At 37.3% G+C, this 26,998-nt stretch overlaps 1 protein-coding gene across 1 annotated transcript; it reads right to left on the reverse strand.

The window, feature by feature from the left end:
• Window positions 1-77: 77 nt before the first annotated feature.
• On the reverse strand, window positions 78-26,998 carry LOC126381592 (tubulin alpha-1A chain). The gene is made up of 6 exons (XM_050031057.1): window positions 26,897-26,998; window positions 7,587-7,809; window positions 2,253-2,425; window positions 1,720-1,848; window positions 1,393-1,563; window positions 78-1,287 (listed from the first exon to the last, which is right to left on the reverse strand). The coding sequence occupies exons 1-6, from the start codon at window positions 26,897-26,899 to the stop codon at window positions 634-636; spliced, it is 1,353 nt and encodes a 450-aa protein (XP_049887014.1). The 5' UTR covers window positions 26,900-26,998; the 3' UTR covers window positions 78-633.

Raw genomic sequence — 26,998 nt, forward strand, 5'->3', positions numbered from 1 at the left:
TCATATTTCATATTTATACATTGCTAACCTAACCTACGTTTACATAAGATATCGGTGTTATAAAATGAAACAGAAGAATCGTGTAAAAGGTTTATTGTGCATTAAAAAACTATCCTCAAACATACAAAATTACTTTTCTTATAAAGCACAATTAAAATTAAACTCTCAATAAGTTAGCTTATTATGATATAAAAGGATATTCTAAATCCAATATTAAAACATTAAAATTATTATTATCACTTTTTTATAATTAATAAATGCATAGAATCGCAACACAACTCCAAATTACAGAGATCCAAACTTTACGTTTCATTACTGAAAATTATTTTCAAAAAGTTTGTACTGTTAGCAACCTTTCAATCAAGCTCTCTTTATTAGGTTCCTTACGACTAAACTTAATTAAAAACGACATAATCCAACCGCGCTATTCACGAATGAATCTTGTCAAGTTATAAGTTTTTGAAAAGTGAATTTCTTCCTTATGTTAGTTGATTTAACCATCGACGCGGTGACGTCCAAGACTTATCTACCCCCTCAGAATGTCGAGCCATGTTGGTATGTTAATACGAGAAACAATGAAACTTGATTTTTGTCGACTTGAATTGGATGTATAACATAGCGTTGTACTGCATCTTAATATTCATTCTCCTCATCGAGTTCTCCCTCTGTGGAGTCAACTCCAACCTCTTCGTAGTCCTTCTCGAGGGCTGCGAGATCCTCCCGAGCCTCGGAGAATTCTCCCTCCTCCATACCCTCGCCGACGTACCAGTGGACGAAGGCGCGCTTGGCGTACATCAAGTCGAACTTGTGATCCAGACGGGCCCACGCCTCAGCGATGGCCGTGGTGTTGGACAACATACATACAGCACGCTGGACCTTGGCCAAGTCTCCTCCGGGTACTACTGTAGGCGGCTGGTAGTTAATGCCCACCTTGAACCCAGTCGGGCACCAGTCCACGAACTGGATGGTACGTTTCGTCTTAATCGTCGCGATGGCAGCATTCACATCCTTAGGGACCACATCCCCACGGTACAACATACAACACGCCATGTACTTCCCGTGGCGCGGGTCGCATTTGACCATCTGGTTGGCGGGCTCGAAGCAAGCGTTAGTGATCTCTGCGACGGTGAGTTGTTCGTGGTAGGCTTTCTCCGCGGAGATGACGGGCGCGTAAGTGGCGAGGGGGAAGTGGATGCGCGGGTACGGCACCAAGTTGGTCTGGAACTCCGTCAGGTCGACGTTGAGGGCGCCATCGAAACGTAGCGACGCTGTGATGGAGGATACAATCTGAAAAAGAAAAATCCAGATTTTAATCTATCTGAACCTTTACACCATTTACACTTTGACGCCCCCGCATGCAAGCTGGACAGTTTGTAGACATTCTCCATGTACCTGTCCGATAAGCCGGTTGAGGTTGGTGTATGTGGGCCGCTCGATGTCGAGGTTACGGCGGCAGATGTCGTAGATGGCTTCATTGTCGACCATGAACGCGCAGTCCGAGTGCTCCAGGGTCGTGTGCGTGGTTAGAATCGAGTTGTACGGCTCTACTACTGCTGTTGACACCTGTAACCAAGTTGTAAAACTATATTAGGTTCTGTTGTTGACAGTACATAAGACCCGAAGAATTTTAAATCTCTGGAGTCTAAATCATATGCTTATTCAATGGCGAAGGTCTCCACACAGAAGAAAGAGACTATCGGCATGTAACAATGTATCTACCTGAGGAGCGGGATAGATGGAGAACTCCAGCTTGGACTTCTTGCCGTAGTCCACGGAGAGACGCTCCATCAGCAGCGAGGTGAATCCAGAGCCAGTGCCACCGCCGAACGAGTGGAACACCAAGAAACCCTATAACAATATCATATAATCGTATACATCAATTGATCGACCATAAGTATTATTGTTTCTTATTTAGAGTCCACTGGTCGTCGCCGATGTCCTCTCGTTAATTGAAGACTGTGGGACCAGGTACACGTATATAAAGTCTTCGCAAAGAGGTTTCTTCGTCAACGAAGATGGATGGGCTTTTGGGAAACGGAAGCCCTATGTACTCGGGAGAGCGTAGTTTACTTCTGTGTTCCGCAGCCTTTCCATTTCCATTTGGTAGATTACTGAAGATGTCTTAAGATAGTGCGAATCGGGTCAAATAAAAAATTAGAACTTGCAGAACGCCAGGAACAAGACGGATCTTAGTTTTCAACGTGTCCAGTTGAATGTATCACTTGTGTCCAATCAGAAAAATGTCAACTAACCTGCAGACCAGTACATTGGTCAGCGAGCTTCCTGATTCTGTCAAGGACTACGTCAACGATCTCCTTGCCGATGGTGTAGTGTCCTCTGGCGTAGTTGTTGGCTGCGTCTTCCTTGCCAGTGATAAGTTGTTCAGGATGAAAGAGCTGACGGTACGTTCCCGTGCGGACCTCATCTGTGGAAGAAAGGTACTTTTAGTTATTCTCCTTATGATTTGGGGGCTTGAAGAAAAAACTAAAAAAAACATACTGTAGATGGTTTGAACGTAGAACCGTATTCTAGAATAACGAGAATAACAGATAAGAGCATCAATAATGTTGTTGATGCCTTATGAAGGTGTTAGAAGGATTTTGTAGTAAATAAATATGGGGTTGAGCAATAGTGCACACTTGCTTTTCGGATAATACAGACCTATATTATCACTGCTTATTTGCAAGTGGCGTACCTAGAAGTGTCTTCCAAATAGCTACATGCCTTTGAATCTGTTTTACATAAACGTCATGCTGAGTGCGCGCTGCGCTTTCAAACTCAGTCTTCAATTACGCGTGCACCTCACCGCAAACAGTCATTTTCTGATTAGGTATACACTACTGTTAAGTTTGATGCAGACAGAGCCGGGAAAGCGGGATAACACGGCCCGGATTTTGTATGAAACCGCAATCAAAATCCCGCGACTCGGCCGCTTGTTTCGCTTCCTCGGGTCTGTGTGCTATGCAGCAAGCATTCATTATTCTCCGTTCAAAATTTGTTTCGTTGCCATGTAATTATAGCTATTAATGGAACTTCTATTTTTAATCTGCATCAATTCAGTTGAACGATTAAAAGTGCTCACCTGTGAAGGTCGACGAACTTTGATTAGGCCCGACATCGGCAGTAAAAAATAAAGTTATTGTTTTTTGCTTAGATTTCGGAGGTACATTGGTAACAGTAATAATTATTCTTTTGCTCTCAACATTTTTAATTCACGCTATAATTTACAGCTACTTACCTACTTTTTTCAGTTTAACGAGTTTACCAGACGTCTTATCGAATTAAAATATGTTTAAATTGCGAAGTTCGCAAACAGTTCAAAGTACGGATTTCCGGAACCGAATCTCGTGTGGCGTGCGGCCAAAATTGTAACTGCAATGTTGATTATACTCGAAATGCCTGCCTTTGTCTTTCGAAACACGCAAAAGATTGCAGCTCTTCATATTACGTACCTCTATTTATGTTTCTATTGGCACTTATGTTCATTCAGTTTTAAGTCAGAGATTGATGAAGATATGATGAGATGTACATTTAAGCACTAATGATAAAGCGAGGCCATTCCTTTCGTATTAAATGAGAGAGACACATTTGCTGATGAAAAATTCCAATATACTACCTAGATGGAGATAGGATGTGAAACAGGGCGTTTGCAATCATAGTCTTTCTTTTTGTTCAGGAAGCAGGTTCAGATAAAGTTTTTAATCTTTCATTTTGTTATAAAGTTTTATAGTCTTGCTCTACAAGTTGACAGCAAACATTCAATTTCCTTCTTAGAATTTATTATTCTCAAGATAGACATCGCGACAGGAAATTAAAACGTAAGCTAAACTATATAGCCATTGGAATTGCAATAATCTTTAATCACGGTTATACATAGACATGAACAATCTAGGTAATATTAATCAAACAAGGTACCTAATCAAGATCTAGGTTTATTTAAAGATATAAGATTGAAACTAAGTATCACTTAAGCTTTTAACAAAGTTAATAACGACTGAGGCTTGACTAAGACCAGACTAATTACTTACATTGAAGACCCTCGTGTTGCGGTAGGAATTCAAAACGACTATAAAGATAACAGGGCAGAATGCACTCTCGAGTTAAAAGGTCTCAACGTTTTATTAGAGATATGGGACGGACAATGGACTGGAGAGACAGAGAGATTTAATGTTGAGCTAGAAAGCGGCTTGAACTTGAATATAGCACAAATTGTCACCCTGTAAAAAACTCGTAAGTATTGTTCTGCAAAATTACATTCTGATGTGATTTACTTCAGCAAAACCCCCAAACGGGTCCGCTAGTTTCAATTGAGTCTACAATTTTTTATCTGTATTGAAACTAGAACGTCTATTGCGAGTTTTTGGTAACAAAAATCCGTCTTAATGTGACTTTTTTAAAAAGCGCTTATGTTTTTACTATAAGGTAAGGAAATACAAACATTCGAAACATAACCGCCCAAATGCCTGGTTAGTGCATTCTGCAAAGTTGTCACTTTGTGCTTTCATCAGACTGTCCGTTTTGTTCGTTTACATTATTTCTATAGATGAAGCCTAAATACATGCATACGATACCGCGAAGCTTGCGCCCTGGGACGTGGAAGATTGTTTGATTATACGCTGAATTTCTATGTGAACGCGTACCTACGTACAAATCACAAACTTCATAATACCCGCCGCTCTGAGTCTGTATCTGTGTGAATCAAGCATTATCTTTTTTGTACATGTATTACTGTTTGTTTTTAGACTTTTATACCTGACATTTTTTATTTATTTTGTGCTACTTCAATTCCTAGGTAATAAAAACATTCGACCGCAAGATCTTTGAACGTCAGCGGCTGTTGCGGTTTCTCGATCTCCTTTATAAAAAGCCTTTTAAAGAGCCTCAGTATGAATCGCTTCTTTATTGGGAATCGTGCCTTTGAAAACTTTGTTTGGCACGACGTGATGACGGATGGCCTGATATTTATCAAATTAAAAGCATTAAGTATTTTTTTATTTTCTACTTATAACTCTTTAGATAATGTTGGCCAACAGAAGTTACCTACTTAGTGCTATTTAAATCGTGGTAGGTACTTCCGTCTGTAGCATCTACAATTATCTCTTTTGTTTCTGCCGACTTGATTATAAATTTTACTCAAATCACTTTTAGCGCAATTTACTTTGTTAACCAAAGTTTCTTTCTTCACTGTTATCTATTTAAACAGTTCCTATTTCCACGCGGCTCTTATTCACGACAATAAATGTGTCTTAATAAGCAGCTGTTGTGCTCTTATTAGCAATGGAACACGCGTACACAACATTTATAACAAATCGCCGCCACTTTCCGCTTTCAAGCCGATGATGGCAAAAACCAATCCGCAAGTGTAAAGTAAGGCTTGAATATTCCATGATAAGGTATATTTATGAGACAATGCCGGCGTTGGTGGAGTGTGACTGTTTGACCAACGACCGGTTGGTGGAGCGAAACGTCTTCGATTTCCACTCCTCGTTAGCACGCCGCATGCAAATTGTTACCTAGCAAGATTAGCGGTTTACTAAAGGAGTATGATAGCGAAGTACGAAGTAGTAACTCTTAATATAAAAACATAAACAGGTACAGAGCAACAGTGGAATGGAGAACTCTTGGAAGTGGGTTATTAGCAAAGTGGTTGTTTTTAGAAAACAGACTGGATCAGTTTTATGTCTGGTTTCGGCTTTAGTATATCTGCATAGTCCTTTATTAAGTAGTGGTGGTAAACAGTTAAAGGATATTGTACGGTACTAGAATCAGGGAGAGATGAATAATCAAAACAGAGAGGGCTTTAACAGTGGTTTGAACCCAAATATTTGATGTAAGTACTTAATAATAAAGGGACTTGTCCCTTTGACGTTTAAGGCTGTTTAAGTATTTAGATATTGTTAAAGATACCCTGTAAAGACTTCACTTGCCTACTTGAAAACACAATTGAATTAATTGCTTTCGTTTAATAACCCATTGAGTATAATATCAAACAACATGAATTTTAAATAGTTCGGACTTACGACGACTATCAAACTCTCCATATACAGGGTGTTAGTGATCAAAACTTTCAGGGATGATACATACCATGTTTCTGAGTCGAAATCAAGTGAAATTTTCCGCCACTGAAAATAATTAAAAAAAAAAACACAAAAAATTCATGAATTTTCCGACAGGAAATTCCACTTAATAACAACTCAGAATCATGGTCTGAATCATCCCCCTCAGTATTCGTTACGGTGTCACTAACACCTTGTATAAAGACGATATACCACGACCATTGCGTCACACCCCGGACACTTCATACAAAAATGTCATTCTTATCGTGTGCCGTATTACCACACAAAGTGCAAGCGAAACAGATAGTACAGGCGCGTTCCCCCTTACTCCCCGCAGTTCCCTCTTGTCCATTTCGGCTAAGTGAGGCTAGATTATTAGCCTAGCTAGTTAGATATACGTAATGACACGTTGCTAGTAACGGGCCTGAGTTCAACACCCGGGTGTTACACTCGACAGTTAGGCTTCATGGTTAAATTAGTAGGTGCCTACGTGCCTACTTAGCTTCCACTAGGTTTTATATTGGAACAAAAGGAGTTCGAGTATGAGTCATCAGAGTAAGTACTACAATCAATACATTGGATATTATTATAACGTTTGGGTAAATGTGTTTAATTTTCGACTTCAATCTTAACCGAAATCACAGGGGAGAGTTGCCGTTATACTACGTACTTAGTATTATTCTATGCCAAAATTACAGCTCAGACACTCCATACAAAATCCCGTACTTACACAAACACAATACAGCATACAATACAATGTGTGTCGTTTAACCCTGTACGTGCGAGCGAGATAGACAGTCCGCGCGCGTTCTCCTATTCCTTAACGGCTTACGGCTTAACTAAAGATAGCCACAACGCGGGGGTGAGGTAATCCAAGCTGCTCCAAGCTCGTATTGATACGGGTCGGAAAGTGTCCTTTCTATATATAAGTAGTATTATTTTTTATTCTTTGCCAGCGGCCAAACGCATCTATTTCGCTAAACGCGTCTATTTGATTTCGAGTAACAAAATCGGCCACTAACTTTATTAGAACTAATTTTTATGCTAGAATAGGTAGTAAGAAGGTAAAAAGGCTCTATCGCAGCGTGTTAAAGTCTGTACTGTTGAAACTACCAAACTTTCTCGAAAATTCGTTACACTTGAATAGGGGTCTAATCGTAGAAAATCTAGAGCGTTATAAATCAATGTCTGCATTATAGTCGCTATTTCTTAGACTGTAGCTACGTAAAGGGGTCAGATAATATCCGAAATTGTTCACGATACCGCCTAAATTTTGCTATAAAAAGACATCAACCATTAACCCTCATTTACAATATTGTAGTTGTAGAATGAAAACCTAGAAAGAATAAGTAATCTAAGTAATAAGTAATCTTACGAGCATTCTTACAGACAAACATTACAAATTAGAGTTCTCAGGAAAAGAGAATACACGGATTTGCTAGGTAAGATATTCCATCTCGCTCGTCGCTTACCGTTTGAGCGAGATAGGGTTCAACCCTAATTATTATGTTTTCTTTCTTTCCTACTCACCAACGACAGTAGGCTCCAAGTCAACAAACACAGCTCTAGGCACATGCTTGCCGGCGCCGGTTTCACTGAAGAACGTGTTGAAGGAGTCGTCTCCGCCGCCCAGGGTCTTGTCTGATGGCATCTGGCCGTCCGGCTGGATGCCATGCTCCAGGCAGTACAGCTCCCAGCAAGCGTTGCCGATCTGTACGCCAGCTTGGCCGATATGGACGGAGATGCATTCCCTCTGTGAAAGAAGTCAGATGTTTATTAATAAGGTGGAAAAGCAATATTGGCAACGTAACTTTTTAGTTTAGTTGCTCTTCGCTTCGTTAGGACTGGCTGCAAAATTTCTTCTTATTTCTGTGTTTTACCTATGCATGTGTTGTGTTTGTGTTAATGTTTTTTAACGTCACATAAGCTCACGACTATATCCGAATTGAGATAGTCAGAGGTACATCCATAGCAAGATGAACTAAGTACCCACTTAACGAACTTTCTGTTAGACCAACGTCATAGGTAAAGTGATATTTTTTGTTAATATAAGGTAGAGGAGTAATATTGTAAACGTAATTTCGAATGTTAGTTGCTGTTCGCTTCGATAGGACTGGCTGCAAGTTCTTTCTCATTCACATTACATGAAACAGCCAATATACTTCCCAGGCCTCCCCTTAATCAACCGGAGTGGGTATGGAGCATACTCCACCTTGCTGCTCCATTGCGAGTTAGTGGAGGAGTTTTGGCTAATGTAATGCATCCTGTACCGGCTTCCCACGAGTGGCGAAATGGGGTTGTCACAGATAGAAACTTAAAAAACAGGTGAATGAAGCCTCTATACTATACAATGCCTTTTATTCCTTCTAAAAACGTTGTCAACCTCTAATATCAGTTAAAGAACAGGCATTTGTTATTTCTCGAATATAATTTTATGAGTCATTCACAATTTATGTCGCCTGTATTTAAATTCCGTTTATTAGGTGGTTTCTTTGTTTGCAAGTTAGGTCAGGATAATTTATTATTGTGGGTGCATGGAACAGGCACACGAGTAATCAATAGTGCTTCTATAAATAGAGATTGAAGTCATTTGAAGTTCAACGAAGCAAACTTTGGCAATCAAACTTTGAGGACGCTTCAGAGGTTCTCTAGGAAATCCAAGACTAGAAGAGCTGTTGAGCTATATCTTCGGCTATGCTCCACTGTGTACGTAAGACTTATCTATCTGTCGTCGAGATATTTTCTCAATTATCCTATAATCACACACCTCCCAAGCATTATCCCGTTTTTCACAGGGTCCGCTTACCTATTCTGAAGATTTGGCAGCTCCGGTTTTTTACAGAAGTGACTGCCTGTCTGACCCTCCAACCCGCGAAGGGAAAACCAGCCCAATACAGGTTAGGTCACATACTTACCTCCGAAAATGCATTTCTCAGGAATTTGGGTTTCCTCCCGATGTTTTCCCTCACCGCTGAGCACGTGATAATCATTTATAATCTAAACATGAATTCGAAAACAAATTCGATAATAATCATTGGTTTAGGCCTGTGCTGGATTCGAACCTGTGACCTCAAAGTGAGAGGCAACCGTTCTACCAACTGGGCTACCACGGCTCAATTATACTATAATAAAACAAGGCAATGCCTCAGTCGCTGTCTCTACGCAAGATCGTGTTTACACCTACTTGATTAATTCTACCTAAGCTATATTTTTTCCCTTTTATTCATAAAATTCGCTTCTAAAAACTGCCTTTCCACGGGTGCTTTCCATAGATTTCGAATATTTTCGCGCCTTACGATGATTTTACACCAATGATACTAATAATAAGTATTACGTATTTACTATTGTTTCACACACTTTGCTTTACATTAGTCTAGGACTTTTTTCGAAGATTTGCGTGCGTGACAGTTTTACAATAGAAAAAAAATTGGGGCATGGGGCGGTTCGCTCTACCAGGGCAACGGCCGTATTATTGTAATTTTGGTCCCGTCGGCGCGTGCCCATACAGAAACCATAGATCGTATGTACTGATGGATCTACGCACGAAACTCCCAACAAAATTATTTTCACGTCCCGAATAGCTTTCGTTGGTTATAACGTATATTGAACCCTATAAGAGATAAGAATCTGACAAATTACTTCATGTTGCCAGAACGCAGAAGTAAGTCATTAAATAATCAAAATCTGTTTATTGTAATAAAATAACTCGAAAAGCTTACAAGATTACAAAAAAAATTAGTTGCTACAAGCTTCCCAAAGATAATAAAAATAAAATAATATTAGATTGTGTCTACAATTGTGGCTACAGGAAGGACGACATCGCACGGCACGCAGTGTATGACTGGATGTCGATAGCCCAATATCGTCGGAAGTGGAAAAACATGGAAAAGAACTGGATATCAATTTATGCTGATATACTCGTAGATAGATAGATGTCTACACATAAACAGCCTATATACGTCCCACTGCTGGGCACAGGCCTCCCCTCAATCAACCGGAGGTGGTATGGAGCATACTCCACCACGCTGCTCCAATGCGGGTTGGTGGAGGTGTTTTTACGGCTAATAGCCGGGACCAACGGCTTAACGTGCCCTCCGAAGCACGGAATCATCTTACTTTTTCGGACAATCAGGTGATTCAAGCCTGAAAAGTCCTTACCAAACAAAGGACAGTCACAAAGTGATTTCGACAATGTCCCCATCGGGAATCGAACCCGGCCTTCCAGACCGTGAGCCTAACGCTCTAACCAGACCACAGAGGCTGTTAGATGTCTGCATTACTAATAAAATAAAGTAAAATTCTAACTACAAGGGAGAAGCCAAGCTTAGTTAGCTTAAAATTATAGAGCATCCATTTTATAGGCGATGGGCTACTAACTTCGTTTGTGCTTTAATGTACGTATTACATAACATAACATAGCAACGCGCTTGTATCTCCAAAGGCGAAGGCATAGGTGTTTGTACACATCCATTCCTTGTCAGCTATGTTTGAGTCCCATGCAACAAGGGTCGAGCCTATTGCCATTAACCTGGCATAAATCGTGGAAACCGTAATATTAAATATCTATGATCTAAACAGGAATTCAAACTAATAAATTGGGAATCAGTAGTTACACTATCATGCAGGTTAGTTGCATGTTGTCTGGACAGATTATGTGTCTAAATAGGTATAATGATTACAATACTTGAATAATAGCTAATAACGAGTCATTGTCATATTGGATCCTTTAATGGTTGTTATCTCGGCAGAAGATGAATTTGATACGCTTGTGGGTGCCACGCACGAATTCAATTCAGGCACGCGCCTGGCACTTATATGGCGGCCTATTTCTTAATGTGTTACTTACAATTCATATACATTTGTGCTTTGTAATGAATAGAATAGTTTTGGATTTGTTTGAGGGTAAAAAAAGAGCCTCCCTCAGTGATACACGTACCTACAATAAAATACAATACAAATATACTTTATTGCATTAATATAAAAGAAAATATTTACAAAATACTCTTAACTAGGTACATGGCAAATGGCAAAAGTAGAAAGACTAAAAAAACCGTCACTTATGGAGGTATTACCGTGTGATAGTATCTCTGACTACGTCTGATAGTGTCATATGATAGAATACTTATAAGTATTTCGTCTGCATGGATTTCGGTTATCGCGCGCGACACGTTTTTTCCAACCCCTATTCATCTTCTTAGGGGGTGATATCCGGGATTGAAATCCTTAGGCCTCAAACTATCTTTATAACAATTTTTATCTAAATCGCTTCAGCTTTAAGCGCGAAAAGGTAATAGGCAGATAGAGTTAGGTACTTTCACATTAATAACTATCTTTTACCAACACCTCCATTTACAACTTTCCATATCGCTCAGGTATATCCATACAGCACCAGTTCCGTACTGCTCCATAATATAAATAATGTTCTAGTAAAACGGGAGTAGGGATAGGTATATATTATCTACCATACATGCATTTTTAAATTATAGCCCTGTGCACGAAACCCTAACCGATACAATGCGTGTATGAGTGGACTGAGGCAGGTCGTAAAACAAGGGCAGTTATGGATAATCCAGGACGTTAGGGGGCTAGTCACCCTACTAGGGATCAAAGCATGACATCAAAATGCGGGTGTCATGTTGGTTTTATGTCACAAAAATCAGAATACACAAGGGATGTTATAAACGATAGGTACGTACTTGCTTGTATGTGCAATTTATAATTAAAAAAGTAATTAAAAAATTAAAAAAGTTTGAACAATTTGTTTAAAGGAAGGAACAACTAACCAAACAACGCAACAATGCAATTTGTAGATAAGTACTGTAGAAAATTATACTAAAGGAACTGTACTGTAAAAAACAGTTTGTGGGTGTGTTGAATATAGTAAATAACAGAGAGTGCATATTTTCAAGTAAGACCGTATAGTTTCTAGTGCTTTTGCCTATGTATAATACAAGTCCAAGGAAAAAAGTCAAGTTCTTTGTCAGTACATACTTACTTATAAATGTTTGTACATGACTCACATTTTGGCGCCTTACGGCTTACCAATAAAAAACAACTGAAAAATATTTGACAGCCAAGTAAAATTGAATTCAATCATCAAATAATAGAGTATTTCACTGCGTCAAAGATAAATAAGAACCCAGTCTAAGATCAAAAATCAATCTCATTTTAGGTTCTTTTCGACTTATTTTTGAATTTTATTAATGAATTAAATAACAATGAGTACGACGTTTGACCGCTTTTACTGATGACGTCACAGGACATTATGCCCATTACAACTCCAAAGAAAACTTTCGTTTTGACGTTTCGTAAAAAGTGTATCATTTGACTAGGTTGTCAAATAGCCTACTACTTGATCTATGCTTGAATGTCAAATACTTTTAAGTACAGACGTTCACCGCTTGTTTATTTTTATTGGTAAGGCAAAGTAGGTATAGGAAAAAGCCGTCAGACACCCCACGGCAGGTAATCCATGATAATCCACAAATATAACTAAACGTCAAGCCAAAAAGTATTTTATGAGGATGATACTCAAATATGCACCCTTTATTCGTGCGGTGCATTCCAATGTGGCTGCGTGATGTGCTGAACAAATTACAATTTTGATCAAAGAAATCAGTTTACTATCTACTGAAAAAAAATATATTTTTGTTACAGTTTGTGAAACCTATTATGGTTCAGTAAAGATTGTACCTAAATAAACTAGATACATATATTATAACATCGCTATATTGTCAATCAAATAAGTGTATTAGGTATAGGTACCTTACCAGTATACGAGTAGAATTATGGAAGTAATACTACGTATACAACGGCAAGTCGGCAACTCTCCGCTCCCCACCAGCTGAGCTAGGTTTACCTCACCCCTCTCGGTCTTACTTTAGTCTTCAATAGTATAGGCGTCTCACCATGTCACGTTACATACACAGATGCACGTGTACGATAACTTCAATGTGTAGTGTCTGTGTAAAACGAGGTGTTTTGTATGAAGTGTCCGGGGTATGCCTTATAGCAGAAAGATCAGTGTAAACGCTTAATTTATGACATTGGGGAGCTCATAAATCTCTAAGTCGACTTTCATTTGTTTTGAAATCCATTTTTAAAAATTCAATAGAATGCGGTTTATTGGAAGTTAATAGCTTTCAAATAAGAAAGTCACGTGACGTGAACTGAAGACGAAAGAGCAAAAAATAGGGTCGGTACGGTGTGGTACCATTCCTGAACTGCCTATTGTGGCATCATTAATCAACCGGGCGCTCTATGGTTAGTAGATAAAGGCTTTGCAGGGAAATTAATGTTCAGATATAGGCATATAACCGATCACGTGTGCATTGTTACTACGTTTAACTGGTTTAATAATGTGCTATCGAACTTTAAATATCTCAGCGTGTGTAAAAAAATATTGGAGATGAGTCGGTAATTGTGTACGAGGATTTATCGGTAACGATAAAAAACTAAATAGTATATTTATAACTAGCTGTTACAAGCGACTATGTAGGTATGCATCAACATAATGAGATAAATATAAAGATACATAGGGTGATGATTATTTTATTGTAATCTATAAAATTGCTACCTATTTCCACGTATTTTGCGTGATCGCAAGCAAACCAATACCTAATAATATTTTTTTATTATTTTTATTGCAGATATTAATTCATTTTGCGGTTTAGTTCTGCTTGCCTCCGAGTTTAAGGCATAAGTTAGATTATGGAATATACCTCGCTCTATATTTTATAGTCCATTATGATTTAGGCCCAGAGAGATAAATAAACATGAGATGATACTGGCACGCTTGAACGGTCGTCACGGAGATTTGCATCATGAAGTTTCTATATCTCAAACCGAACTATTGTCTCGACCATGCGACGCGGAACAACTACCGTTTAACTCGAACCATTCCAATTTGTTTTACGACGTTAATTCCTTGAGTAATTCGAAACGACAGTTCAATTGTCCTGCCAGAAAACTAGTGGGTAGACTTTAAAAGGCTCGCGTTACAAGCTCCAATTAAACGCCTACTGTGCTAAGGTCTTCCGCCTTATTGGGACAAAATTTATTTGTAGCTATTTGGTTGTAAATAGAACAATTTGTACACATAATTGCATTGTAAACTTTGCCATACAAGTTTACAATTTAACTTCTTTACGACCTTCATCGCGAGTTTTTTTCGGATCCGTCTAGCAAAAACGGTTGTTTAAATAACTGTGTAAAGAAGGCGTAGGTAATATGCCTACCATAATTTGATTTAATTAATTTATGAGTATATATAACAACATAATTAGGTAGAGTTGGAAGCCGCTCCCAGTTACGCGAATTGTGTCATCTAGGCCTGGTAATTTTAACTACGTTGGAAAATAAGTAAATATGAACTTGCTTTAATTTAACTACATCTGATGAATATAGACGGATACTTAGATATTTATTTTTATAAGGCTTTGATGTCATGTCGTCTGCTTCTTTTCGTATAATAACTCATAATTGGTCATTAGGACAGCACAATTATAATCACATTACCATTATTTTGAATTACAAATAAATACTTAGTATCAAGTTATTTGAGGAGCTCATTGTTGAAGTTAAGCGCCTTTCGCAAAGGCCGGTCATAGGATGGGGGACCACAAAAAAGTTTTCATCTCGAGCTCCTCCGTGCTTCGGAAGTCACGTAAGTCGTTGGTCCCGGCTGCATTAGCAGTCGTTAATAACCACCAATCCGCACTGGGCCCGCGTGGTGGGTTAAGGCCCGATCTCCCTATCCTATCCCCTTTCGGCCGTTTTGGCAACTAAGACTGGCAACCAGTTGCAAACAAAGAAAAAAACATCTTTATACGCAACTAGTTGCCAATAAAGAATTTTTATTCTTGTTTCACCACCAGTTGCCCACAAGGAATTTCGTAATAGTTTGGACTTACAAATAAAGAAAACAAACAAAATTAATGTAATAAAAAACCGTTGTTGTATTATTGTATCGAACTAAACTGGAACTTCACCAAATAAACCAAAATAAAAACATATCCGTAAATTGAAATTAAACTACAATATTCTTATTTTATAACGAGCATTTGATTGTTTTTCATCCATTGTTTTTTAAAATACATATTAAACTTGTTAATTCCTTCACCATTGGGGCTTCTATTCATTACGTAATTATATCCGCCTTCTATGTATTGAATTGGCAATCGCGCAAGTCCCACACACCGCGCTACATGTCGTTTCTCAGTCCTTAGCTTTATATTATAATCTTTTGCTTTCCTCCACAAGCAACGGTTAAAGTGAAAATAGCAACCCTTAAAGAATATTTTTGGAAAAACGTTTTGAAAAGTATTAATGGCAGCTACTTCGAAATCTAGAGTGATTTTTATAGGCCTCCAAGATGGTAATGTTGCTTTTATTAAATAAATTAAAAATAAAAAATCTTTATTGGCAACTAGTTGCGTATAAAGATGTTTTTTTCTTTGTTTGCAACCGGTTGCCAGTCTTAGTTGCCAAAACGGCCGAAAGGCCCTATCCATCCATAGGGAAGGCCCGTGCCCCAGCAATGGGGACGTTAATGGGCCGGTGATGATGAGGATCAAGTTATTCAGCGGAGTTTAAGATGAGATTAAGATAAAACATTTTTGTTGACGATATTCGTCAATTATGGTTGGGATACTTTGTAAGCAGTGTTGTGCCGTTCTCAAAGTGGGATCATTCTCGGCAGAAAAAGGCGCTAAAGTTATGTAAAAAGAACTTTATTACCTAGCCTTTAGACAGATAAACTAAGAGAACAAGAAAGAACAATATGAAGAAGAAAATCAGCCAGTGTCCTAACTTTTAAAGAGTTTTTAAAACGGGAACATTCTCGGGATTTTTTTATGTGGTATATGATCATTTACTATTGTGTTAATACTACTGCTCTCAGGTGGAAAGATGCTCGTCGTAATCAAACAATTCAGCAATTCTCTTGAATAATGTTATATTTTCATAAACAATGTTAACTCTCCAACTCTTCATAGCAGATTCCCACAAGCGAACAAAATTCCCGCCACCGCCTTTTAAAAAGGCGGGAAAACGTTCCCGTTTGAAAAAGAAGAAATCAAAAATAAAAATAACAGAAATAATATGCCAGTTCCAAATTAAAAATAATAAAGTCGTGACACAGATTCACGACTTTATTCCGTCTGTTATTAAGTTATATAATCTAATAATAATTAAATAATAAAATAAACATTACAAACCCTAAAACTATGAGTACCTATAATTATGTACCTACATTATTCGAACTGTTGTTAACACTGTTGAAGTACGTACTCATAGACTTTTACCAGCAGCATAATAGAATCTTTATTTTTGCTTTCTATGTAAGTTAATAGCTAAGTTTACCTACTTGGTCAGACATCTCTCGTCCTGGTACAATTTCTTGAGGTTCCCCTTCATGCTATACAGCCATAACGATTAGTAAAGCCATAATTTAGAGTAAGAGTTGATTAATGACCGCCAGACATTTTTATAGTTTCAGCCTAAAAGGGCCATGTAAACCAACCATGTATCAACCATGGTATAAGAAGACCAGGTAAGCTCAATCATATGACAAGCCGCCATTGCTAGCCCATTGATGACGTAAGTGTACCATTAAATTGGTATCTCCAACATTCCAAGGGCGTAAATATTATTGAAAATTAAGTGAATTACTGACTAATGTATTTAATACTGTATAAAAAATATTAAAACTGTAAGTAAATCTTTTACTAAAAGTTCAAAATTTCCTTGCAAAGTAAATATAAAAACATCGGGCGTGTAATAGCGTGGGTACTTAGTGCATCTTGGTTGAATGTAGGTACCTCTAACTAATTGGGAATATAGTCGTGATCTTATATTATATTTAATAATTAAAAAAATATATCCTTACTTTTAGACTCATAGATATCTTTAATACGTTAAATGCGCTATCATTTCCTTTGTGAATCTAATTGCTAGACGCACGCCATGTCATATATTTTTCAGATATAGACAATAATCTGTGGTGTTAAAGCCTATTATTACATGATTGCACGTAACAGAATCACGACCCGTGAGGTCAACGAACTACCACTAATTTCCTTCTGCTGGCAACACAACAAAAAAAGTAGAATAAAAAATATAAAAAGGCAAAGACGCAGCGCATGCAGCCTCGTGGAGTCATGGCCAAGGTTTAACTTTTGATGAATTGCACAGCGGGTGACTCAATTGTGCTACTGAATTTAACGGTGACTGAACAAGTTTGGGTCAATTTTCTTAACTTTTCATGTGATTGTCGACATGTAGGATGTCCGTAATTTTTTGTGGTTTGGAGTGGCAGAACTACAAGTTACCAGAAGACAACTTGCAACTACACTTGGGGTTCACAGTGCTAAGTATAGAATAAATAATAATAAATACTACGTACAGAACGGACACTCTCTACTCCGCACCAATTTTTTTCAATCACTTACCCACCGAAATAAAATTGTTAGAGGGTAAGACATTTAAAAAACGTCTAAAAAATTGGCTAGTTGATATGGAATTCTATGACTTGAATGAATATTTTCAACAACAATGATATTTAAAATTGACAAATGTTTATAATGTGACTAATTATTAGGTACTTACTTAATTCCTTGATGCTCAATACTGACATTATTTGTAATATTGTACGTCCGACATGGACATGCTGTTGAGACAATTTTATAATGTTTGACACCTGCATGTATGTACCTACACAGCTTCTCAATAAATGTTTCTTGTTTCTTGTTTCTTGTTTCTTAGATTTACCTAATACACCCGCTGGGTCTCACTTTAGTCCAAATGGACATAAGCAACGACGTGTATGACAAATGTTTACTAACCTATTGTCGATATCCAAAAACATCGGGTATTTGACTGGGTCTAAAATAAATTATAAAATGCTAATCTACAAATAGAAGCCAGTCTAAGATGGCCAAAGTACAATCACATTAATTTTATTTATGAATTAATTAACAATGAGTGCGTTTGACTACTTTAATGACGTCACAGGACAATATTTCTATACAGATTCCAAAGAAAACGTTCGTTTTGACGTTTCGTAAAAAGTATCTCATTTGAATAGGTTGTCAAGTAGCCTCGGTTCCCAATTATTGAACCTATGTTGTGTAATACCAATCAAGAGTAGGTAGATTATACATATTTTATAAATCATTCACAATAAATAGTTCCCGTAAAACTGTTTTCATATTACCATCAGCTGAAGCGCTGTGTAATTTTCGTATTAGCATGAAAGCACTTACCTACATAATAACACCTACGAGTAATACGTAGTTATTACGTGTGGCATTACCGAGGGACCAGGCCTCCCCAGTCCCCATACGATGACGTCATGGCACTCCCTGCCCCTCCCGAAATGACCCAATAGCTATCTGAAAGCTATTTGGGAAGATACAGTTTCCAGGCGACACTTTATTTAGCCTTGATTTCGAGAATGTTCTCTGATGAATACAGTTAAGCTTGACACAGAGTCAGGAATTTCTTTGAGGTTTAAATCCCGCGCTCTGGCTTTCTTGTCCAAATTCACAGCTCTAAGTGCATCAGCCTTTAAATATAACATGTGTTTCATATAAAATGTAGACTTAAACCCAGAATAGAAATGGACTTATTAAGAATCTTGCTTCCGAAAATATTTGGGTTCGCAAACCGTGAAATGGCAAAGTCCGTTGTATCCTCTTTTTGCAATATATAAATAAAACTTTTGGATTGTACAGTTGATATCATAAAGTTCCATGCTAAAAGTTAGGTGCCTATATTTCAACTCTATAAATACTATAATTAGCTTCATATGATAATACAAAGCAATTCAAATTAAAATACATTTTCTACCTAGTAGATACCTACCTAAACGCAGCTATCAAATCAAAAAGTTATACATCAACATCACTGTCAAACTGTACCTATGTTGTACAGTTCTAAGAAAGCTTAAAATGTAATTTGTGAGAAGCGATTGTCTGTAAATGTGGTTGCAGACATGTCTATAATAGCCCGTATTATTCATGCCCGGACTTTTTGTGGGATGAATCACAATTTGAAGAAGCGTGCTCCGACAATAATATGCTGCAAATAAAGTAACGCATCTTGCCTGAAGAGCAAGATATTCGGTATAATTTAGCAAACAAAAAGTTACACCTTCAGCAAAAAAATGGTGCTTTTCTTAGGTCAAAACAGTGAGGAAAAGCACTTTTTATTGTATTGTGAGACAAAGTAAAAAAATAAGAAGTTTTAAGTTGGTTTCTAATTGTCAACGTCTTGCTTGATGAGATGATGATGATTATGTTTAGCGACAATAACATAACATTTCATTGAATTGTTATACATAGATGTTTTCCAATGCATTTACGGTTTAATTACATTCATTATTGATTTAAATAAGTCAATAAAACTGAATGTTGACACAGCTGCCACTGCGCTGAAGCAATCAATATTTGTTCTTGTCTGAAACTTGATACGGGAGGAAATTAAGTGGTTGTTATTAAATTGTCAAAGAAATATATCGTCATACAATAGTCATTTTCATATTATATTAGCAGTAGGTTCATAAGAATTATATTTTTAAAGTTTATTTATTTAGTTTTATTTGCGTATATCTTTTCATGTACTTACTTGTAAATATTGCCAAAATAAGTTAGCACGTCATATTGCAGGAGAAAATAGAAACAAAGGATTTCGTAGACACATACAACCTAAATTATTCTAAAGTATTTCCTGAAGTTATTGTATTACGAAAAAGTAATAGTATAGAGGTATAATTAATGATGGCACCCATCATAACCTAGAGCTAACTTTTTAATTACCCTCTGTGGTGTGGTCAACCAGTTCAACCACCTCGTATTGTAACAGCAACCCTCAGAGGGTCACGCACTGACCACACCCTGACATGTTTCTAAACAATTATTTCGATAACTAACCACTATAACTATTTATAAATTGACAAAAGCTATAGGGCGATATAATATTGTTACTGGGAGGGACCATTGACCAGTAGCAAATTAGTTCTGGTTTATTAAAGCTACTTTAGTCAGGTATCGAGCGTAAGTTCTTTTTTTTTGTTCTTATTTCTTCATCTTTTTTAATAGTCATATCGATGTCATATTTTAACAGCCTAGTATTACGGTCAGTGGTTTGACCGTTCGGCTCACGATAAGGAGGTCCCGGGTCCATATCCCGGTGGGAACATATCACGAAAATCACTAGATCCCTAGTTTGGTTAAGACATTACAGGCTGATCACCAGATTGTCCGAAAGTAAGATGATCCGTGCTTCGGAAGGCACGTTAAGCCGTTGGTCCCGGTTACTTACTGATGCAAGTTAGTAGTCGTTACATGGGCCTTTGGCGGCTTAATAGTAACCCTGACACCAGGGTTGATGGGGTTGGTAATCCACCTCACAACCCACACGATAGAAGAAGTCTAGTATTTAGTCATCCAGAAAATTACTGCTATGCCATTTTGTTCATTTTGATACGAATTCCGAAAAGATTATAAGCAGATTATCTCGAACAAAACTGAGCTCAGACGAAACCTTAGAGTGCTTAAGCAATGCCCGTTCAATATAGTATGGTATAGGGTGAATCATGTAATCGGATAGCATCCTTGCCCCGTCTACATTTCGCCCACGATCATCGCACAGCCTGAGCGATGGTTTACCACTCCGGGGCTGACTGGTTGTACGTTAAACAATTAAGAAACCCACGCTAAGTTCATCGGAAATTACATTTAATTTCCTTGTTCGGACTTTATCGAATTACGTCCGCCATGCCCGTCTTCAATACACGACGTCAATTTAAGAAATAGTAAATGTTCATTAGGAATAGTAGTCTAAGTATTTAATGAAGCAGATTCCAGGGTCCATATTTTATGAAATTGCCATAAATTATTTATACTTAACTTACGTGTAATGTGCTCGTTTCTCATAATTTTACTACTTTGTTTAAGAAAATCGAAAGTTTCACTTTTAACTTCAAGTAGTTAACTTAGTTTCCTATCAGTTTATTCTTTATGTGCGTTATGAGCTAAGTTCTGAGAAAAATATAATTCAGACATTTAAATGTTTATTATAGGTACTAAGTCTTAATTTCCGTGTTCAAGTTTTTCTTTTCTTTGCACTAGAAGCTTCTGTCTATAAAACGAAATCATCAGCAAACTATTTTAATGCAGATACGAAGTTCTGAAATAATAACAGATTGAAATTACTGGCCACTTTCTGCCTTTCACTGCGATAGAGGCATTATCACTCGCAATATCGCTGATTCAAATTCGATGCACCGCTGCAATCCGCTGGTGCAACATGTTGAATGGAAATGAATAGAATTAGACAAGATAATAGGAAATGTTAGATTGTTGTTTGCAAATCGCTACGGTCTTACCAACACGGTGAGATAGCCATCATTGAAAAGGTTTGGTTCATCTCCTTTTATTCATTCTTTCACCATGTCCTGCCTATAACATAATAAACTATTTAAATATACTTAAAATTATTTTTTGAAATCTTTTTTTTTCTGATTTTAAGTATCGAATATCACCGTAAAAAGTAAACAAATAAAATGAATAATAAAATACATTAAATACTTTTTGGCCAATTACAAAAAAAGAAGTTCGTTATCCTCCGTTCTAGTGAAAGGCACATAAAAATAAAAGGCAGACTTCAACCTGTGCCCGGATACTGCGGATCAGGCTGATTTGAGCACAGTACCGTTAGTTCAATTTATACGGTGTTACTTGCAGTGCAGCTTTGATTTTACTTTATTGCATTTTATGCCATCAGCTCATCAACTTCAAACACGAAATCAATCTTACACATTTATCTTTCGATACAGTTATTTGATTACATATACAATTAAGTAAGTACCAATATATTTTCTTTTCTTTGAAAAAGTGTATTTCTGAGGTGTTTTGTTTATTTCCAAATTGTGAATTGCGATTTCTAATAGGTAGAATTAACCGTACGCTAGGTGCTTCCAGTAAGCCGCTTTAGTTCAGTGTGATCAAATAAACGACAAAATCTTTCTTAAATCCCAGCAGCTCAGTATTTGTCCACTTTTATAGACTTCCTAGGCCAAAACGTTTTAAGTTCCAGAGCAAATATTTGTGAAGAAGATTATAATTTAAGAAAGCGTTCAATCAATAGCAGGAGTTCTTTTGACGAGGCGACGTACTTGCCCCAATAGGAGTTGCAGATTTTGGTAATAAATTCGATATTTAGATGGACATAGTCATAACATAGTGACGAAACCCACATTCCCGAGAAATGCATTTTCGGAGGTATGTGACCTAACCTGTATTGGACTGGTTTTCCCGTCGCGGGTTGGAAGCTCAGACAGGCAGTCGCCTGTGTAAAAAACCGGACCTGTCAAATCTTCACGTTAGGTAAGCAAACCCTGTGAATAACGGTTAGTCGGGATAATGCTAGGGAGATGAGATGGACATAGTCATCTGTCTGCGCAACACCAAGTCTCACAGCAAAATCCACGGCAGTCAAATCGTAGCTGACTTTGCTAACTGAAGTACCTAATTGTATTTTGTTGCGAAAGTGATTTGTGTCTTATTGACAATTGTTAAAGGCGTAATTCAGTTTCTACAAAAAATGGAGATACGTCAGTTCGCGACATCGGCGACGGAATGACTCATAGCGTTCGACTACTCTGATAGCGCTAAAAAGGGTAGCAAAAACAATATGTAATAAAAACATCAGTCGTGTTACGTGTTACAACTGTATCTGTGATGTGATAGCGAAGTGATAAGTGATAAACAACATTTTGACATGTCATATCACAGAAGGGTGGACAGTGGCCTACATTAGGTGATAAAGTTTTGTGATCGAAGGGCGAAGGGTGATTACCAACTGAAAAATTACTAATTTTGGTTCATGAGGGATTCTCCAGGCTACGTTCACCAAAAACAATATAGATGGCGTTGTACAGCTTTAACGTGACAATAACCTATTTACTCATTACTCGGGTACATAATTATTCTAAACTACAATGTAATGGGAGAAGAATATATCAAAATAATTGTTGCTTGATATTCGGATCACATTATGTATAGAATTATGTTATTATGGAGGAGCTCGGTGGCGCAGTGGTTAACGCGCTCGGTCTGCGATTGTTGAAGTAAAGCAACTTTCGCAAAGGCCGGTCATAGGCTCTATATTGCTTCTCTTTATTTTGATCAGAATAATAATGGGTGGAAAATGTGTTGTGGCTGGGTGTAATAAAACGAGTCACCTTTAATACCCAAAAACAAAGATAAAGATGCATATACATGTGTTGCGTATTAGTGGAGGTGTTTGGGCTAGTGCCCGGGATCAACGGCTTACCGTTTGAAGCTCGAAATCAACTTACTTTTTTGGACAGTTAGGTAATTCAATGCAATGTTCTTGCCAAACAAACAACAGTCTCACAATGTGATTTTGATAATGTCCTCATCGGGAATCGAACGCGAACCCCCAGATTGTGAGCCCAACGCTCTAACCACTAGACCATGAAGGCTGTAATGTATGTATGTAAATACTAATAAAAACAAAACGTAATTGCAATTTTACTATCAGCTATCCAAAGACTAAACAATCAATCAATCAATCAATAATACTTTATTGCACAACAACAAAACAAAGGACATAAACATACGAATAAAACACGAAAAAATCGAAACGTGACAGTCGTTTAAATTATGGTAAATAATTAATACTGGTTATTTTCTCATGAACTTGCATGTATGGATCTCCATACATGTTTCTATGAAGAGCGATTATTATTCTATGTGGACTCTTACTTCGTGTCCTAATGACACGATGCGACTTGTAATGACAGTCCTATGTTAGTTCTACGCATTTAGTTGTGTTTCAAAATACATAAATTAAAAATTTTAAAAGCCCCCGACCAGACAAAAGTTCGCAAACAGCAGACCAGCTCAGTGGTTCCAGAAGACATTAGTGTTTCAAATGTCAGATCCCACATATGCTTGCAAGCAAACTGAGCGTGTAACATTCCTATCACACCTAACAAACGACCTGATGATCTTAAAGACCTGAACCGATATCCACTAAACAGCTAAGAACACTCTCGACTGATATACCTTTCAAACAAAAAAACCGCATTAAAATCCGTTTGGGAGCTACGATGCCACAGACAGACACATTAACATTTACACACACACACAGACACGTCAAACTTATAACACCCCTTCGTTTTTGCGTCGGGGGTTAAAAACAATAGTGTTGGGCTGCTAAAAAAACTCCTAAAACGTCCCACTCCTTGTCACAGTTCTCGTCTCAATCAACCGGATGGAGCACATTTCACCATGATGCTTTAATACAGGTTAGCGATGTTTTACGTCTAGTCGTCGGGATCAACGGCTTAACGTGCCAACCGAGAAGCCCGGAAAAAATCTAATAAGTAAATGCGAGGACATGCCGGGATAAAGAATTTTATTCTTTTTTACAATCCACAAGAGAAGTATCAAACATAACATTAAGCTCACGAGCACATTCCAATTGGGTAGTCAGAGGTACATCCATCGCAAGACGAACTTAGTACCCACACATCAAAGAGCTTTCTATTAGACCAACGTAATAGGCGACGAGCCGTATCGCCGTCTATAATGTAATGAAAGCATCAAAGTCTATACTAATAACAAAATTAATCAAAAAAGCAAGTAATTGTTAGGTTCATCGAGTCATAATATTATTGGTTAGTGGTCAATCTGATACCACATCATCTTATGTAGCTTCCATATTAGGGTAAGCGTGTCGGTTGTGGTCAAATTACGTCGCATTATAGAATTTGCTGAGCACCCTGATTAGGCCACGATGAAGCGTGACGATCTTGTCAATTCGAATACAATTGGATATCGACCGAATCGATTTGATTCGATTGATCGGTGGTGCAGACTACACGTTTCGGTTCAATTATTGACAGGTAAAACAATAGGTATATAATTAATTAAGTTGTAAAGTACTAAGCTTAGAAAGAAAGTTATAAAGTTGGATTACAAAGAAGTTAGAATCCAGACAATACTGTATTTAAGTACTTGAAATCGATGACGGCAACGTATCGACTGAAATAGAAACTTTATTCCTAATAAACTAAATAATTTTATTAACAAGTATGATGAATGATTCTGATTTTGGAGAAATAATATTTTTCTGTAACCGTAACATGAATATTTTTTTTACACATAACATAAATCTGACATCATCTCAAGATCAACTGAATACCCTCACCGATATTTTATAGTTATAATCAACACTGTGTGGTTGCTGTGTTGTTTTCAGGAACAAAAAATCAGTGCGTGCCTATCAGTTACTTTTCTTGAATTACATTTTTGACACAAAAATCACAAAAAGCTCACGGAAGATAAATATTTCCGTGGAAAGCTAAGGCGAGGCGCAGCGGAATATCCTATTTCGTACCAATCGCCCGTTTGCACGGAAAGTTGCCCATTTCACTCAGCCCGCCTTATCCTTGAAGAATATTTTTTTTATCGTAGGGATGGGTAAAAGTCGAGATTGCAGACATTCGAATCCGAATTTGAATAGATACAGATTACTCCAGATAATAAGTCAAAAATTTTGTTATTTAGTAAAAGCCGTTGTTACATATTAAGCGTTGTTGGTTATTCACAATGTTTAATACATTGTTTATTGCTTGAATAATTCGAGATTTATTTTGCTTTCTGATAATGACTAAAATTGTCAACACCTATTCTTCTGCAGGTAATTAAATAACCGAGAAACTTAATTAGTTTCGGAGTAAAAACTAAAGAACTTTGTTGTGGACAACGAGCCAATAAACCTAAATATTCTCCCATCTCTATGAAGGCAACGAAAAGTTGCTACGTGACTTAGACAATAAGTTTTGTTTCTTTTGGCATTTTATACTTTTAAAAAGTAAAGAAACATAAAGGTCTGACACTTTCATGTGAAATCTTTCCTTTAATGATGTTTTGAAAATAAATGATACCTAGTTATTAGATAGCTAGGTATTACTTATAATTAATACGTATTTTATTGATTATATGTTTTATAAATTAATTGCTTATTACCTATTTTGAGAGTTAATCGTCATACGTGTATATTGTTAAAACAAATGAAATAAAAGTTTTTTGTTATAGCTCATTGATGTATTATATTACTACGAGTATAGTACATTGACCAAATTGGAAATGTCCTTAGAAAAAATACGATCTACTCTGAACCGGCGTGCGTGTATAAAACGATTGATGAATGTGAAGGAAGCAAGAGAAGTGAGTCAGGATTGAAGCAAATGGAATTCTATAGTCTCTCCTTACCCCGATGGGAAATAGGCGTGATTTTATGTATGTATATTACTATAGTCATTGATGTATATGTTAGTATAGTAACATTATAGTACAGTAAAATATATCTAGTCTAATCTAGCTTATAAGAACCCACTGCTAGGCAAATGCCTACAGCTTATTACTTACAAGGTTAGTTATTAAGTGCCGTAATCTGATCAAATCTGTACTTTTTTGAGTAACGCGAGAATAGTAATCTTCGTGAATATGATATTGGTACGTGACTTGTAAATTGAATTTCATATGTAATTGCTTAATAGTTTTACCTGGAGCTTTTGACGACTTAATTAAAACAGTTTTATTTTCTTCAACTGAACTTAAATCCTTATTAAATCTGAATTATGCACTTAAATAGTTGAAGCTTACAGATATTACTTTTCCCTAACCTGAAAAATGTTTTCAAAAGTTGGCAAAACGTTTTAAAAGTTGAAGTCCTGAAATTGTTAGTTGAAGTACCTGTCTTATAGTGCTTCTGAGGGTCTGAAAATAAGGGTTGGTACTCACCATGTTGTCTGGTGGTTTTGAAGTAAAGTCGAGTGGTGGGTGAGGAGCGGGGGGCTAGGCGGTTAGTGAGGCAACGCACCGGGCCAGACTGTGCGCGCCGCG

The sequence above is a fragment of the Pectinophora gossypiella genome, unplaced genomic scaffold (assembly GCF_024362695.1).
Source record: "Pectinophora gossypiella unplaced genomic scaffold, ilPecGoss1.1 Pgos_65, whole genome shotgun sequence".
NCBI lineage: Eukaryota > Metazoa > Arthropoda > Insecta > Lepidoptera > Gelechiidae > Pectinophora > Pectinophora gossypiella.